This window comes from Antrostomus carolinensis, unplaced genomic scaffold (genome assembly GCF_000700745.2).
Source record: "Antrostomus carolinensis isolate BGI_N321 unplaced genomic scaffold, ASM70074v2 scaffold9306, whole genome shotgun sequence".
In the NCBI taxonomy this organism is placed as follows: Eukaryota; Metazoa; Chordata; class Aves; order Caprimulgiformes; family Caprimulgidae; genus Antrostomus; species Antrostomus carolinensis.
Window position 1 is genome coordinate 5,116 of NW_010322544.1, and position 18,972 is coordinate 24,087.

An 18,972-nucleotide genomic window follows, 5' to 3' on the forward strand; every position below is an offset into this window, starting at 1 on the left:
TAGAACCATTTAACTTTACCCATGCATATGAAATGTAACCCTATAGTGGTTTTGGTTGAATTTCAAAATACAAAATGTAGCACAATAACAGTCTTATGAACAATCTGAGATCACTTCAGGTAGATGGAAGAAAATTCAGTGCTTAATTTTTAACTGTCAGTTATGTTAACTATGTGTTTTGAAGTGCAAGAAAAACTGACAGTGTTTAGAACTATGGCTGTGTTTGTTTTTCCAGCTGTTGTAAAGTTTAAAGAAACATTGGCAACAGTTATGGTGGTACTTTCATATTAGTATAGCCACTGTTTAGTAATGAAAACTATTTTCCTTAAATTTCCTCAAACTTTATTCTTGTATATGGAACATCTTCATATATAAACATTTATGTGTGTATATAAAATCACAATTCTTAGCAATTTCCTGATTGAGAGGATAAATAAAATCTAGGCTGGGTAGTGCTGTCTAGCTGACTTCATGAGTATGCCTGCTCTCTTGGAGATATTTTTCATAGTACTGCTAAAATAAACCGTCTTTTCTATCTCGCCTGGATAAACAGTGATAACTTTTAAAACTTTGGGCACTTCACTGATGTAGAAAGCCTTAACTCCCATGTCTGCCTTTCTTGAGGCTCCTTTCCACAGAAGCATGTAGATTCTAAGAGTGGAAGTTACATCATTTCGCTTACACTGGTAAATGTGAACAGTGATTGAGTTGTCATAGTTTTTTCTAATACTTTAATCGAAAGTTTATTCACCTGGAGCAGAAATGCAATTTTAATATTGTTTGTAAATAAGTGAAACTACTTGGGAGAGATCTCTTGTAACCTGTTTTTCCTGACCATGGGTAATGTCTGTTAAAATTTAGTATTTATTGGATAACTAGGTATAAGGGTTTTTTACTGCATATGTTACTAACCTGAGAGACTGCAAATTTAGAAGTTGAATCAATTATATTAGAGCATGAGCACGGTTTGTGTGGTACGGTTTCAGAGGTCTGATACATCTGTCTGTTCTCTAGTAGTTTTCTAATATTAGTAGAAGTCACTTCCTTAGATCTGTTGCTTTCTAAACCCATTCTTCATGTGCATATTTTCCAGAAATAAAATTCAAATTCCATTACTACCTGTAAATCTCAATATTTTATTTTTACCTTTTTCTCCCCCTTGCCCCCAGATATGCGTGATAAAATGAGGAAGTGGAGGGAAGAAAACTACCGAAACAGTGAACAGATAGTGGACGTTGGAGAAGAGTTAATTAATGAATATGCATCTAAACTTGGAGATGACAGTAAGTAAACAATCATTATTTTAAAAACTTGCATTGTCTGATTTTATTTTCTCTTTTCAGCCTCTAATTTGTACTTCTCTGTTGCCATTCTGTATCTGCTGATGTTGATGAAATATATCTCGCTTTCTTAGTCTAACATGCTGCCAGAATTCCTAGATTTTATATCTTTCCCAAATATTGGCTGCAGTGAAAACAGATGGAAAAAATTGCCTTCTAGTAATTAGTAATTGTACAATTAGGTGAGAACTTAGCATGAAACTGTTATCTGGATTTCATTTGACTGACTTTCTGTTCTTCAACACAGTGTCAAAAATTGAAGAGTATCTTTTTATAACAGAGAAAGCTATTGCTTGATCAAGTCATACATACTGCAGGAGTTAATATTAAGGCTGTTTTTATTATAAAATTACATTTGTGATATTATAGTTTAAGGTAAGTAGGTTTCCACTGTTTGTGAAATTAGTATTTTTAGGGGATTTTAGCTACCTTATACTAACCTCAGTAGACAGAAACTTGAATGCAACATTTCATAATAAAAGAGAACTGCTTAGAAATGTCACAATACAGTAGCACTCTTTACTATAAGCATAAAATAAAACAAAGTGTAACAAAGTTCTGTCAAAATTATAGGTTTGTATAGTAATCTCACACAGGTTTTTATTTTAATGCTAATTTTTCCTTCTTTTTCCCTTTTTTATCATTCAGATAATTTAATATAGACATTCTTTAATATATTTCTTTTGTAGTTCTTTCAGTTTATTAACTACTGTTAAATAGTCACAAGTGGATTTTAGCAGCCATAGTACTGCATTGTATTTACTAATAAGAGTTGCCGTGTTCCATATGATTAACTTTGTTCAGTGAGTTAACTTGTTCAGTTAGTTTAGTAAGTTAACTTTTAATTTCAGATACCTAACTTCATACAGTATTCCAGGAATTAAAATCTACATAGTCATTTCAGAAAGACACTTTTCCTCTCTTTATTTTCAGGTGTTGAATCTTTCAGTATTGGGTTTGGAGGATTTATTTTATATCAATACTTTGCTCTGGTTCTGTCTTGCACCCTCTGAGCTGTAGTTCTGTTCTGAAGTTCAGAACTTGTAAGGAGCTTGGCCACTGCAAATATTATACTTTCATGGGTATAAATACATGGATAATGTACCCAAAGTATCATGTGCTGAAGACAACTCTATGCATAGCAGTGAGTCATGAAGTGCCTGTGGAGATTCAGTGCCTGAAGAAGATGCTGCACTGTGAGGGGTCCGTGCACTGTGACTGAGAGGAACGTCCTTGTTTTTGGACTGCGTGTGTAGGCTTCATACACTCACCTGCATGAGAGTTGTCATAGGTTCCTTCTGCTTTAGAAGAACTTTCAGAACTAACCTTGATTTTACTTTCTTACCACGTTGCTAGTAATTTTTGAGAATTGTATTTTAGTAAGAAATTGTTGAGGAGCTTGATATTCCTCTCGGATTTTACTAATGCCTTTCTGAAACACTGTTCTCAGTAATACAGGCTGAGTCATTCCTTTCTTGTCAGGGTTGAGTTTGTCCTTCTTTCCAAGATACATATGTTTTATTCTTTCATTAACTTGACATTCAGGATTCATTTGATAAATGAGCTGCAATGTTCCCGAGGCAAATGCATAGAAGTATCTGAAATTTATTTACATATTTACACTCTGTTTGTTTATTTATTTTTAAAGTAGTATCAGAGTGGCAACTGTATAAGGTTTTAAAAACAAGAAAGACTTATAGTAGGCCTAGAATTCTTTACTGGGTAGCCACAGAAGGTGAATGAATGAGTGGTATATGATGGATATTAGTTTTGTTGCTTCATGTATTTTCAGAAAATGCCTGGATATTACAATGGCTAATTTCAGACTGCATATAGAAGGGAAAATATTGAATGCTATGGGGCAGATTATTTGCATATCTCTGTCACTTGCCTTCTCAGGCAGAAGACATCCGTTGTAATTAGGGGAAAAAAAGAGGTTTTATCATTATTAGAGTTTTAAACATAAAAATAACTTATTAAATATTAGTCTAAGGGGCAGGGAAACTATTATCGACATCATAATTTTAATGAAAAGTTGAGATTTTCTAATTGACAAACAGTAGTTCAGAGCTATAGAGTGGGACTTCAAAGTAGAGGAATAAGACCTTTGGCTTTGTTTTGTTTTTTGTTTTTAAGTTTGAACCAGAAATCCCTAGTGCAGATCAGAAAAAAAATGTCCCTGTGGGCTGGTTGCTTGCTTCTCTTACAAGTGTTATTTTGCCTAGTATCTGACACTAACCTGTGCTAGGGTTAGAGTAGCAAAGCAGAGGTTTGAGCAAATGGGGAGAACCATTTAATAAACTAAGTATCTTATTCTAGTGTTTAGAATTTTTTAAAAAATCATAATATATAATTTGTATAATGGATATATGTTTTATGTATTTTGTCTCTATCAATGTATGTATTTTTATATTCATAGAAAAAATGTATATATTATATAATAAAAATAAAATATATGTCTTATAAATAGTTCCAGTGGAGAAGAGAGGTTACAGTCCAATTAATGCCTGTTTCTCTTCTTTTGTATACTTAGCAAGAAATAGAATTTAAAAAAAATAGTGGGAATTCATGTAATAGAAACTTTTTTTAAAAAGAGAGAGATTTGTTAGTTTTATTTTATATTTTATTTTGGAAGACATTTGCTTCTGTTTCAGTTCTATTAAATATTGAGTGCACCTAATTGGATTTACTCGAGTTCAAAACACTTAGTACTTCTAATACTCACATTACAAGTTTCCCTCTACCATAATCTCTCTTTTCTGCAGCTTATGTAGCTACACTGTTAAGTTCTTTACATTCAAGAACTCAGTAGGCCTAAATCAGAAAGAATGTAATCTTTCATTGATTTAGAGAAGTTGTTCAACTCCAATAAGACAGTATTTGTAAGATTTTCAGCAGTGAAACAGTTAAGGGAAATTTGTTTTCTTTCTTTCCCAAATGGCTGTTCTCCAGGTCTAATCAGAGAACAAGTCCTAATGGGGATGTTGGTTTAGAAGACTGCAGCTATAATGTTAGGAAAAGTAGAGAATTAGAGCTTTTTTGCCTTTCAAGATGTCAAAAGGTACTTTGTTACTAAAAGCAGTAAAATTGCTTAAATGCATTTTTAATTAATTCCAGCAGTTTCTTAAAATGTCCCTGTTTCAGTAGGGATCCATGAGAGTAGAAGGGGAAAAATATACAGACGTAATTCATTAATGTTATTTACATTGTAGGTGTTTCCCATTATCTTAAAAAAATCAATTATCTGAATTTAATGTCTCTTTTGTGTCTAGTTTGGATAATATATGAACAGGTGATGATTGCTGCCCTGGACTGCAGTCGAGATGATTTGGCGTTGGTAAGTTTTCAAGCTGACTTTTCCCTCAAACCTTAAGTTCTCTTCCTGAGTATCTCCTCCAGATAGTTCTTTGGATAGTTACAGGGTATTCTGAACTCCATAGCTTGGACCTGTAGAATATCTGTTGAGAAGTATACTGCTGGGAAGAAACCACCACCACCCGCCTTCTCTAATGTGTAACTTTTGTTTAGACAGATCGTGTCTCTTCCAATAGCCATGAAAATACTTACCAGCTACTCTGGTATGGGCTAAGTGTCAAGAATAATATTGAAGTTGCCATATTGTACAGAGAGTGTTTGTTTATTAAAAACCTCTCAAATTATATTGATTTTAGAATGTTTTGAGGTAAAGTGTCCTGTTATGCATATCATATGTCATGTTGGCTATCATCAGAGAAAGTCGTTGACATATTGGAGCAAGTCTTCAAGATGAATAAGGAGCTGGACTGCACAATGTATAAGGAAAGACTGAGAGATCTGGGTTTGTTAAGTCTTGAGAAAGCTAAGAACAGATTTTACTGCGGTCTTTGAGTATGTACTAATGGGGAGGTATAAAGAAGGTGGAGAGAGATTTTTGTAGCTCTGCAGCAAAAATCAAGTGGGAAAGACGTAAAGTAGAAGAAAGGAAATTCCAATTAGATATTTGGAAAAAGTTCTTAACAGTAACACTTTGGGACAAATGGCACAGAGAAGCTGTGGAATCTCCTTTGGAGATGCTCAGAAATGGATTGGGATATGGCCCTGAACTCACTTGGAAGCTGGTTCTGTTTTGAGTGCGGATTTGGAGTAGGTGACATCCAGAGGTCCCTTGCGATCCAAATTATTCAGTAATTCTTGATAGAAATATTGTTAATGGATATTTGGATTTAGTCAATTTGTATGCAAATTTATTTGAATTATACAAATAAGAATTTAGATAATATGAGTTTATTTAGAACTGTAGGTCCTGTTCACTAGATTAAAAATGAAAAGACCCAACAAAACAAACCCAACTAAGCTTGGCTAATCCTTTAAAGGCAGCAATTGAAAAAGGCAAAAGGGTGTTTTGCAGGCAAATTTTAATGATCTTTTCATCCCTTCTTCACAAAACGCTGGGAAAAAACCCATGTGCCCTGAAAGCCAGCAAACTTGAGCTTATACTAAGTAAAAAGACGGATATTTTTAGGAGTCCAAGTCTTTCATGGGGATTACTCTTCCAGTGCCTTGTTCTCTGTCGGATGGCAAAATACCTCGTAAAGTCTTTGAGCTTCATGTGATGTCATTTGGGTGAAACTTAATGGTCTGTGATATACAAGGGGTCAGACTGGAGGATGTAGTTGGGGAAAGGGCAGTTTGAAAGTAGGCAAAACTAGATGAGTTTCTCTCTCATCCCGTATGTATATGGTAGAATGGAGGACACTGGAAAATACAGCACAGTGCTCCGAACTTGTCATGAACCCACTGAACTTTCCTTTCTTTTGTTCCTCAGAATAAAATACTTTTGTTGTATAGCCATCTGTTTAAACAAAAACAAATAGACTTACTGTTTAAATAAATATATTTCTGTGTTCTGATTTATATCTAAAACAGTTTTGGTCTTTATTTTCAGGGTCTTTTTAGGAAGACTTTCACAAAATTGTTGAGGGAGCCAGTGTTGAAAGATCAGTTGTGAAACACTATTTGTTTTTACTAACCCTGGCAGGGATTTTAAATTTCACTTTCAGTGCCCTCTAAGGGATGTTGCTTGAGATGAGGAAGTGCAGTGTTTTACATGCAGCTCAGAAAGGACGTTAAAAGCTTAGAGGGGAAACTTAGGGTTTTAATTTTTTTTTTAATTTGATTGATTTATAATAAAGAAGTAGTTAATTCAAAGAAGCCAACATCATATGTGGCCTTTTGCTACAGCTGTAGCCCCGAAGTAGACAAACAGTTTTGGAACTTCTGTTTTTTAGCAGTGAGCTTTTGACAGCTGTGATGCATTTTGCTTAGGGGGATAGGTCTCATCTGCTCCAAATGAGGAGGCTGAGATGGTTTTCAGAGTAATTTATTTGACTTTTGTTTTTTCTTTCCTCTGTTATTACTGTTGTCCTTTCTGTCCTGCACAAAATGACTACGTGTAATGCATGCTCCTACTGCAATCAGCCAGTTCTTTAACGAGCATGTTTTAGTGTAATCACCTACTGTTGGCAGGTGCTTGCACCTCCAGTTTTTCACATCCTGAAGTCCGGGTTTATATTTCTTTGCTTTTGTCAGACCTTTTAAATTAAAAACTGACATGATTTTAAAAAATCAGAAAACAAATTAACTGCAAATTAAAGTTTCATGTACAGATGAGATTTGCCATTGTAAGTGCTGAGTTTCTGAGTCTCAAAAGTCGATTATTGACATAGTGCAGAACCAGTCCAGAATAACTTAAATGGTTATGGGGATTACAAGTTACATTTAAAAAGGTGGCATTCAGTGCTGTTGAGTTCAGAACATTTTGAAGATACAGCTAGTGTAATTTATTAATGCATTTTTGTTTTCAAAAGTGTTGTGACAAATTATTCATGACTGTCTCACGACCTTTCATGTCACTTTTATGATCATAATTATGTCTGATGTCTTAATCTACAGGAGTTTATTTTGGCTTTGTGGTTACTGTATTTAGTTGAACAGTGACTGTGTAGTCAGATCTAATGTGATCGATTCTAGTCTTGTAGTACTCCTGCAGTTGAGAGCTACTTCATCAGCTTTTTCTATATTGTCTTTGGGGTTTTTCAAGATGTAAAAGTCCCATCTGCAGATTGTGGAGTTTAGTGTTATTGCAAATGTTATAATTTTTGACATTTCAAAATTTTATTGGAGAAAAGCAGTGCATGTTTTTATACTGAAAACCACTGTCGTTGGGGATTCCCAGATCACTGGGCCACAGGGTGGATTTATTGTCTGCAAAAGATCTTTTTAAAATCTAGAAGGTTGTTTGGATTGTGAAAGCTGAAGTGAAACTACTTTTCTGGAGTTTGATGTAAGTTTTCCTGTCTCTTAAGAATGTTCATGGATTAGTTTGGACGTTATGTAACGTGCTGCTAAGTATATGTAGTTTTTAATGACAGTTTGTTGTCCAGAGCAGCAGCAGTTCACCTAGACATCACTCAAAGTGCCAGTAAACTCTTTATACTAAACCCGAGCCTTGCTATCTGAAATTGCATTGTTAAGATCTTGGTTCATTGGAAAATAAGATGATCATGATGAAAACAGTCTGTGCACACTTGAGGTTGAGCATTACTTCTTTGTTTACTGTTTCCTTTCTCTCTTCCTTCTCTATTTTTTTGCATCTGGGAGAGATGTGAATATTTCTCTTTGCTGTGCTCTATCAACCTGCTTACCTACAGAAACAGAGAGAGAACCTATTAATTTTTACTGATGTGCTTCTGTATTTTTTCCTTTGACCAGTGGATGTGATGAGATGGAACAGGTCATGTAGATAGGTCGCTTCTGGAACCTTAGATCTTAAGAACAAGCTGAGTTGTGTAAATAAATGTCTGGAAAAGGAGAGTTCTGTGTGAAACTTGTAATGTGATGCAAACTACTGGTCTTTTTGGGAGCCTCGGGACTGTCCTGCCTCCCACCCCAATGAGTCAGCTACAAACTTTGCCATGCTATCTAGCCACATTCATGATATGGTTAGAGTTAGCTTGCTCTGGGAAATCTATGACTCACCCCTCTACCAAACATCCTTTTTTGCTAATCCAGAGACATCTGCCTATGATTAATTCCTTTTATCCAGCCCAGGTGTCTCATTGATTTCAGGAGTTAGAAGCTGTGACTCTTCTGCCAGCAGGCTCAGCCCAAGCCAGTGACAAACATTTTCTTTGGATTTCAAAGTTTTGTTTTAAAAATAAACACAAAGCATACTATTAGCATAGTTTGTTCCATTGTGAGATATCCATTTATTAAAGAAGTATCATATAAGCCCTTGCCGTCTTTATTTTGGTTTTTTACTGTCTTGCGTTACTATGAGGCAACTAAGTCAACCTCAAGATTTAATAATATCAGAACTGTTTTAGTAGATGAGTTTAATTTTCTAGACAATAACTGTTTCCAAGGCCTGACAGTCTAATGACCTGCATGGGATATATTTTTTCTAACAGACAAATTTTCAGTTTCTGAGCTTCTCTTTATCAGTATATTTCATTACTTATTTCAAAAACTGGTATTTGCTTTTACTCAGAAGTGCCATTTCAAGTTGTTGAATTAATTTTTTTTTCTTCCCACTTCTGTGTAGATAATCATATTCACAACAGTATTTTTGGTTTTATTTGTATAGTTTTGTCTTCAGGAACTAAGGCGGCAGTTTCCTGGGAGCCACAGAGTTAAACGATTAACTGGAATGCGATTTGAAGCTATGGAAAGGTAAAACCTGAATTTAAAAGAATGTACTTTCTCTCTGGAAAGGTGCTGACTATTTCTTAAAAAGGCCTTCAGGCACTGTAAAAACATGACAAAGCAATGCTGGGCAGTTTCTTTGTAGACAATAATGTGCATGATCATATTATAAAGTTTAGGCATTTTGATTGCATTTTTGCATGTACTAGCAGTATTAAATTTTTTGCAACCTTCCCATCAGACTTCATAGATTAAATAGATCTCTTACTTGACAGCATAAGTCATTATACAGTAAAGCACTAGGCACTTTTTTGGGTGAAGTCTGTGAAGTATACATTTCATCTCATAGAGCTAGAGTGGCATATGAAAATTGGTGCCAGCATTTTTTTCACAGAATCACAGAATGTTGGGGATTGGAAGGGACCTGAAAAGATCATCTAGTCCAGTCCCCCTGCTGGAGCAGGAACACCTAAACGAAATTACGCACTTCGTTGTTCTCCTGTGCTCCAAATTACTGTAGAGCAGTAGAACTCTGGTGTAGTAACCATAGAGTTTGTTATAGAAACAACTCAAAAAGATATGGAATAGAATGGCAGAACTTAAAACTCAGACTGAGCTTTTTGAAACATCCTATAGAAGAGTTATAACATACTAAGTTTAAGAGGAATTATTAAAATAATGAACAGCTTAAAACTTTACAGCTTTCCAAGATGAATGACCACAGGGCTTCAGGTCGACCTTTATCGTCTGCCTTTCTCCTTGGATACATCCTTGGTATCAACATTCTGTTGTAAAGCACTTGTCTTGGGTGTTGAGAATGACTGGCATCTTCCAGTGCCTTTGAATGCTAACAAATCTGTTCCATGCCACGTTTTGCATACAGAGTTGGTGAGATTTGGAGCCTTGGTGCCATCTTGATACAAAGGAATTAAAAAGTAAACTCTAAATGCTTTTTTAAAAAAATAATTTATTTAGCAGATGTTCTTCATCCATTGTGTTCTTGCAAAATTGACTTTGAAAATGTTTTTATATGAGCCACCAGTTGCTTGAATCGAAAAGAGTGGATAGCTGTACTCCACAGACACAGAGGCAGTCTCAAGGCAACTAGATGCTCTACATTTCACACTCACTTTGTATCAAATACACACTCATGAAGAGTTGCCATTAAACTTAGCTCTCTTTCTGTCTTCATTTGATATAGGGTAGGGAGACAGTGAGAGAATGGCAACAGTTTTCCCCCTTTCCGAAGCCTTTTCAGAAGTGCAAAAGATCATAATTCTGTTCAGGTTTATGTGACTACATTGAAGATGTTACTGCATGGGAACAGATCTTTGTGGGAGAGGACTGCTGCACAATTATGTGTTCCTTCAGCAATGGAGTGCTATTGAGCCACAGTTTTCTGAAAGTGCTCATAAAATTCCTGACAAAATGTCTCTGTCAGGTTAGATCCTTGAGACTGGAATATCAGGGGAGCAGAGACATTAATGAAAGCTGAGGTTTCATTTTCATAGTCAGAGAAGAAAGAGGCTTCAACTTGGAGTTATCTTTAACAGGAACCCATCTGCATGTGCTCTAAGCCACGCCCTGGAGAAGCCTGTCTCTCTCCACTGACTATAGAGAGACTTAGGCTGGAGGGATCACATTTTCCATGGAAGTGAACTGCTTCTTAAATTCTAAGTGACTTCCAGGATCTAGAAAGGATCCTGCCTTCCCCAGCAGGAAGAAGAAACAGTGAAGAACATCCCTGTAGACTGAGACATCTATGTAGATACTTGCTAATCGAAAGAGTAGTATTCTGGAACTTAACCCTGTAAAACTGGGATTATGACCATCGTGTTCAGTCTTTTAAAATACATTTGATAAAGTGTAGCAACTAACAGAGGACATGAATACAGCATTTTACAGCACATCTGCTCAAGTCTGGAGTAGTCGCCTTCTCCTCATTTCTGCTTTTGTGCTTCCTTTCACATTTGTTCCCATACCTTACGGTAAGTGGACTGCACAGCTGAGCTATGCTAATGTCAGCAGTGCTTAGGGAGCAGTGAGAGTACTTAAATGGGTGTACAAGGTGAGAAGGGGTTTTGTAGTATCAAAACTAATCAGCAGAACCTTTGAAAAACTACTTGTCAAACTATACATGAAGACACAAAGTATGCCCTAGTTATGTGTCCATAGCACAACAGCTGTGTAGTCAAATGTGTTTTGAATTGAATTATTTAATTTGTCCAGTTTTGGTCATGTACACAGCGGGCTGAACACAGAAATCTGTTTCCCATAAAGTTTAAAGCATTTATAGCAGCTGGAGTAACCTGTTTTGAGGATACTTCAAACAGCAGAATTGATAAATAAACCCGTATAGTGATGGTGGAAAACATTTTCTTTCAAGATCTATGGTATAGTCTAGGTGTGGACTCTTGTGTCAGTCTCCCCAGTTTACTCTGTGCAACTGCTTGTACTTCATGAAATTGTAACAGAAGAAATGTACATGAAGTTTTAAATTAAAACAGTGAAGTGGAAAGTCATAATTTTGGATGGCCTTTTAAATTTGGGGGTTTTTCTTTCTTGGGAGAGGTAAAAGGGAGAGTTGGGATGTGATGGTTGGACCTGTTGGGTACAGAAAAAGAGAGAACAGACAGGAGAGTAAGAAATTGCATGTAAAATATAGAAATTGCTGTATTCAATGAAGCAGTTATCTTGGGTTTTTTTGACTTAGTAACATAAAATACTGCTGTTCATATTTAGCACTCATTCAAGAGAATTTTGTGTTACTATAGTTTGCTTAAGTATGTTCAGTATAAAAAGTGTAGGAGGGTTATTAACTCTCACAAGGACAGTCAGAAAGTCAGGAGTTCTGTCTTAGCAGAAATAAATGTGAACAATTGCTTTGAACAGGTATGATGATGCTATCCAGTTATATGATAGAATTTTACAAGAAGATTCAACTAACACAGTAAGTTTAAAAGATTTTTCTGAACTGTGGTTTGTTGTTTGAAATTCTGATTACATTTTGTAGATTTCACTGTGGAAAAATGTGTGTCTGTATTACTGTATTTGTTTCCTTTAGTTTCATAGTATAATAACCTATATTACCTTCATTAGAACAAATGGGAGTCATTTCATGATGAGAAGGTGTGATGTAATAACTGCTTAAACACTGAATTTAGAAGACAAGATTATAACTAGTAAGCTTTCCAGCAGTTGTAGTAGGGTTTAGATTGGGCCTTTCAGTGTTTCAATTTTCCCCAAATATTCCGTATTTAAAGGATCAATATAGTCTGCTTATGTCTTCTGTCTTCCTGATACTTAATCTTACTTAAAAATTAATTATCAATACACTCAGGTCGTGTTTGAATAGCAGTTATTTTGATTTATTGTCTGAGACACTTTACTAGCTTTTGAATCAAAATGCTATAAAGCCTGCCAATTGTATAAAACAAAATCTGAGACACACTGTAGTTTTCTTTTCAGCATTTTTTGAATACTGGTTGTGTAAGTCACCTTTTGAGCTATTAGCTGCCAAAATGAAAGTCTAGGGAAACCTGTAGCAATACGTTTTCACACATTTTTTTCTATGAAGATAAAACTAGAAATATGAAGAAACTATGGAGTTTCAAATTTTTGTATGACATATTACAGAGTCAGTTAATTACTATTAATCATTGTCTGCTTGAGGGTATATGACCTGGACCAGTTAGAACAAGTCCAGAGAAGGGCCACCAGGATGATCCGAGGGCTGGAGCACCTCTCCTATGAGGACAGGCTGAGAAAGTTGGGGCTGTTCAGCCTGAAAAAGAGAAGGCTCCGGGGAGATCTTATAGTGGCCTTCCAGTACCTGAAGGGGCTACAAGAAAGCTGGGGAAGGACTTTTCATAAGGGCAGTTAATGGCAAAACAAGGGGAAATGGGTTTAAGCTGAAAGAGGGGAGGTTTAGATTAGATATTAGGAAGAAGTTTTTCACTGTGAGGGTGGTCAGACACTGGAACAGGTTGCCCAAGGAAGTTGTGGATGCCCCCTCCCTGGAAGTGTTTAAGGCCAGGCTGGATGAGGCTTTGAGCAACCTGGTCTAGTGGAAGGTGTCCCTGCTGATGGCAGGGGGATTGGAACTAGATGATCTTTAAGGTCCCTTCCAACCCAAACCATTCTATGATTCTATGATTCTATGTCTCTGTTACTTGGTTTCGAGAATGGGTTCTCTTCATTGGGTAAACTTCTATGTAAATATAATACTTGGGCTAGTGCAGATGTTTTGTCAGTCTCATGTAAACCTTCCTTGGAGCGTTTTGAACCTCTGCCTTCTTCAGTCAGCTTGTTTGATGTGGTCTGCTATTCATGAGGGGAAAACCCACAGAAACACAGATAACTAGAGTTAACTAGGGTATGCCAGAGCTGGACGTAGATGAAGTGCCATCACTTAAAGCTAAGTAAACCATTAAAAAAAACCCAAACACAAAATTAATTAAACAAAACAAAACAAAACCAGCTAAAACCAATAAACCATAAAATTATTTTCAAGGCAACACATCTGAAAATATTAATACCGAGTTAAGCACTTGGATGACAGTGGTAGATTAAAGTCTGTGCCTTTTAGCAGTGAAAGAACTCATATATTTTGTGCAAGGGTAAAAAAAATATTTTCAACTCTTCACTCTTATTTTTCACTCTACCTAGAGCAGAACTACTTGAAGTATGTTCTGCGAGACAAATGTAGGTGATCTGCAGTTGTCCTTTGAAATTCTGTAGTGGTTTTGAGTAGAATTTTGAGCACAAGGTGTGTAGCCGTCTACAGTAAATGTTGGTGGATTTTGTTAGTCCCCAGAGAGTTTCAGAGACACTAAGTCTTCAGAGTCATGTTAAAACAAGATGGAATCCATCTACAGTGAAGCCACAAGAGCAGGTCACCTGGGTGCACATTTTATGACCTTTTGCTGAAGCTAGTGGAAAATGGAACACCATATTACAATGACTTCTGTGGACCACAGATCTTGGAAGTGTGTATTTTTGGCAGTTTTACTCTTCAGCTGTCTCAACATGGCTAACATAATCCGATTGCTTTGTTGTATGGTTTTATAAAACAAAATGATACATTTAAATAAGTAATATGCATAACTACTACCTACTTTGGATTTCCTCCTTATCAAAATCATAAAGATCCATAAAATGGTAATATTTAGAAGCATAGGATGTAAATATTAGAACAGCTGCATGATCAATTTGATTTCTTAAGATCTGAGAACAGAAGTGGAGAGTGCTAAATGCAAAGCAAAGGTTCCTTGCTGTGTTGACTATAGAATAGGTTGACTAAGCCTTGCATGTGAAGAGTGAATGTTAAATAGAAAGTTCTGATGAAGTGCCCACATGCAGATTTCTTTGTGTCTGTTACCTGCTAATTATTTCCATGCATACATTAGGCTGCTGTAGGAAAATCAATATTGCAAAATTTTAAAAAAGAAACTGTTGATGAGTTTGTCTTGGCACTCACCTTATGTTATAGCAATTTCTTCTGGTCTGCCGACACATGGAGTTGCTTATATACATTAAACATTTTGGCAAGTGCTATAAGTGAAACAGACATTTGTTCACACGAATAACATAAAATTAATGCTTTACATCAACTGACAGTTTCAAATAGAAGCACAGAAAAAGCTTTTTCAGAAAATTATTTAAGACACCTAGCAGACTTCTCCATTATGAAAAGTGAACTTTGAACTCAAATTATGTAATGGACATTTACACTTTCAGATGAGGTTTTGTTGCATGCAAAATGCTTAAATTAAGATAAAAGTAATTATTTTATTTAACTTCTTAGGATAGAATTCAAATTAGTCTTTGTTTTTAAAATATGACCATTTCTCAATGTTTTATCTGACTCTGAGCTTACTTGCTGAAAAAAATGAGTCATTTAACAATGGAGCAAAGTTAATGTTGTCACTTCAGAGATCGTGTTTCATTTTTCAAAGCATGTAGGCGTTGAGTAAGAGTCTGTCCCTTCTCTAAAGGGTTTAACATTAATGAATGAAATGTAACTCCTGTGAAAAGCACAACTTGTGTGCATTTTAATATGGTAAGAATGGGAACCTTTTCCATTCTCATCCATTTTGGTTGTAATGAAGGCTTATTAGAGCTGTAGCTGGCTGATTACTCTGTTATTAAAGCTGCATAAAATTTTCCATTGTAAGGCCTTTTTTATTAATTAGAATTTAATGTAGTATCCAGTTGAAAATCTTTATACTGATGCGGAACAGTGGCTGAGTTGTTTGTAGATCTTCAGATAAAATTCTTAGTCTGTTTCTCAGAACAAAATAAGGACATTGCTTTTTTTAGCAGGGTTGATAGAAAGGACTTTTTGTTTGTTTTTGCTGTTAATATATTTCATTGAGAAATCCTCATTCTGCTCTGCTTTGGAGGAAAGCCTTGGATACCAACAGGAAAAGAGCTCTTGATAGAATGCAGGTTTTATTATACTATGAGAAAAACACCCAAACTGGCTAAGTTAGAGGCATTTGAAAGTCTTCATGTTCTCAGTAGAGACTGCTGGAATTTTTATTAAATACGTCTTCTTAAAATCCTGTTTGTATTGAACATGATCTGTCCCAGGCTACAAAGACTAAGCAAGACTTCCTTACAATAGCTTCTCATGGCTGTAGGGCTATGGGAAAGGGGCAGAAAGTAGGAAAAGAGACTACTCTCTTTTCTGAGTTGCATCCAAATGATGAGCAGGAGAAGAGGGAAAAAAATCCAGAAGGAACTGGGTAAAAAGAGAAGGAAGCAGAACTGTGAGGACCAAAAGAGAGGGACAGGTAATGGAAAATTAGGTGGTTAGTTAACAGGAGAGGTCAGGTCAGATGTAGGGGAACAGATGGCTTGAAGGGTGGGTAGGAGATCAGAACAGAGGGATCTGTATTAGCGTTTAAGTCTTGGACACCTTTTTTTTTTTTTTTTTTTTGCCTTCCCCGGGGGGGGAAAAAAAAAAATCACATTTTGCCTTGAGGCTTTTTTTTTTTTTCCTGCTGTCAGCTTTGAGACCTACTGGTGAAATGTCTCTTATTCCCTGGAGTACCTGGTGTGTATTAGTTCTGTCAGTAACTCTTTTAGCTCTAATAGTGGAGGCAAATGCCACTTGGATACTGAAAGTGGTTCTGCAAGATGGAATTTCTGTTCTTTCACACTTCAGACCTTCTGGAGATAAGACTGAATGCTCAAGCATTCTACTTAGAAAATACTAGATCTTACCTGCCCTTAAAATGACTAGTAGTCTTTTGAAGTTTGATATAATTTTGTAACACAAAATGTAATGTATTAATGTATTATAATGTACATATCTAATGGGATACCCCACTAGAGTTTGTTGTGGATGGATTACTTGTTTAAAATTCAGTAGAAAATTTGTGCGGAATTGATGTATCTGTATTTTCCACTTGATATGCAAGTCCTTATCTCTGGGAGTGTGGCCCTTACAACTTCCATTTGTGAGGTTCTTATGTATCTTGAATATTTGGGGTTTTTCCTCTCTCATTTGTCCCACAGCAGTGTGAGATGAAAGAGTACTGGCATTTTATATACAGAGAGCGGATGAAAGCCCAGCTCTGCAAAGTTATTTAGGACTCTGTTCCTAAGCAGGCAGTTAGCTCTCTGATTTTGCTATTAATTTCAACTCTGTAATGAATATTAAATGAGAAATTTTTAAACTATATGTACATATATGTATCAGATTAAGTTGAATTCTTTTTGCATTATTTTACCCTGACAAAGATTCTGCTTTTGGGGAGCAATTTGAATGTAGACCCAACTATTTTAATTAGATAGCTGAGTATTTTTGTCAGTCAGGCCCTTCTCGAGGTGGCCTGTCCAGGAGCGCGAAGATTGATGATGAGAAACAAAATTGAGTTCATGTGTCCAGGGCTTAGGTTGATGTCTAACCCACTCCACTGTCATCCTAGTGCATCTGCAGTTTTCTCCTGATTCTTCAACTCAACCATCAAGAAGTTTGCGGAGCATTTGGTCAGCACCAGGGGAAAGCAAGATAAGGCACAAAGTTCTGTCTTAATTCTAATCCACAGAAAATCTGATGTCTTCTGGGATAATTCTTCTGATGTTTTTCTTGCCACTTTTTGAACACCAGACACTGCATATGCTTACTTAGCTTAGGGCATGTGCATAATCTCATTAACTTCATGAGTCTCTTAATATAATTGTGCGAACGAAGAATTAAAAATAGAATTTTCAGAACAAGATAGTGTTCTGGGTGGAGCTGTTGTGTTTCTGGGTCAGTAAAATACTTCACTGGCAACTCTGTTGTTTCTGGGAATGGGAAGGAATAAGTGTATGGTCCACGGCATGGTCGTATGAAGCTACACTTTCCCATACTATTTTGAGATTCTTTTTCTAGCCCTGATGGACATGTTTCAGAAAAGACACAGAAGGTGGTTGAAGACATATGGGAATCCAGATACTAGAAAGATTCAGAGCAAAATCGAAGTACTTAGTATCATGTAATTAGGCAGGAATTATATATCATGAATATCTGAGTGCATTCTTCCTAGCATCTCTTTCTATCATTGTGCATTACTACCATCTTGACTGTATAGGTAACTTTTTTCCCCAGCTCCTTGTCTCTGTCAAATAAGATAAGAATAATGAGTGCTAAGTCTGAGCTTTGCATATCTATTTATCATCTGAGCAGTGATAATTCTTTAAAAGTCTTGAGTAGCTGTTCATTAATTTTGAACAGACAAAAGACCTCATGTTGACTTCTTGCAGATTCATATGTTTATCTACAGGGCACTTTAAGTTTGAAAACCAAAAATTGCTCACCAAATGAAGTATCTACTAATAGAGAAATCTGATATGATGTGTCTATGTTTCATTAAATATGTTGCTAACACTGCCAGGAAAGACACAACTAGTCCTAAACTTAAGTTTTTATGGTAGTAGTTTTAAAGGGAATTGAGAGCTTGGCACTGATTCTGATACAGGATGGCAATGGTGAGAGGTGGGAAGAGCTGCACCTGCTGGTTCAGATAGTCCTCAAGGAACATGGGTGATTAAGCTGGGGATGCACTACATGGAGCCTAAAAAATTGTTTTCTTCTTTTGACAGTTGGAGCATAACTTATTTTTGCTTCTTGTGGAATCATTTGTGAGCGTTTTTCCCATGTTTTACTCTTGTGAGTGTAACACTTTTAAATGTTAGGGCTGTTTTATCATACTGACGTTCACTGTTGTGAATGCTGTTGTTGGCAGTTGACTTTTGTTCTTTATACTTCATTATCATCAATTAAATTTTGCACATCACTGCTAATTCCCTTCAGTTATGAAGATGCTGAGCAGTAGTTTGTAGTACAGGTGACTTTGGTATTCTCAGTGCAGAGAACTCACTGGTAGACAAGAACTCTTTTCTCCTCTGTTTTAAGTCTTTTGGCTAATTTATTTATCCACATAAAGACCTTCCCCTCTTATCCTGTGGCAGCTTAGTTTCCTTCAGAGCTTTTGTCTTCAGAGTGATAGATCTTGTTGGAATTATTTTTGAAGTTGAAGTTGTCTTTTACGTGGATCTTTATTCATCCACACTCTTAGGGACTCCCTCAAAGAACTACAGTAGATCTGGGAAGCCCTACTTTCCTCTCTGTAAACTTTTCTATACTGTTTGGTATATAGCATTTTTCATGTTTTCTTTGGCCTTTATAACTTCTACCTATTTGCTGTGTGCTGGTGTTAGACTTCAAGGGCTATTGTTTATTGGATTCCGTCTAGAACCCTGTAGAAAGTTCTTCTCACTGTTGCTACTTATGCTTTGACATTACCCTAAAGGAATAGCTTCAACTCAGCAGCTCTGTGCCTGCATAGATTAATTTGCAAGACTTGGCCTGAATTAACTGTCTTCCATAGTTAACTATAAAAAAACTCTTAAGTCTGGTAAGAATACATTTGTTACTGTGGTTGTATTCAGATCA

The 18,972-nt window shown here is 36.1% G+C and overlaps 1 protein-coding gene across 1 annotated transcript in view; it reads left to right on the plus strand.

Moving 5' to 3' along the window:
* Positions 1–1,171: 1,171 nt before the first annotated feature.
* The window catches only part of EMC2 (ER membrane protein complex subunit 2), a 34,866-nt gene continuing 17,065 nt past the window's right edge, over positions 1,172–18,972 (plus strand). The window contains exons 1-4 of the mRNA XM_010170270.1: positions 1,172–1,283; positions 4,613–4,677; positions 8,965–9,050; positions 11,916–11,973. Of these exons, the coding sequence (XP_010168572.1) occupies positions 1,172–1,283; positions 4,613–4,677; positions 8,965–9,050; positions 11,916–11,973 (321 nt within the window). The remainder of the gene's footprint in view (positions 1,284–4,612; positions 4,678–8,964; positions 9,051–11,915; positions 11,974–18,972) is intronic.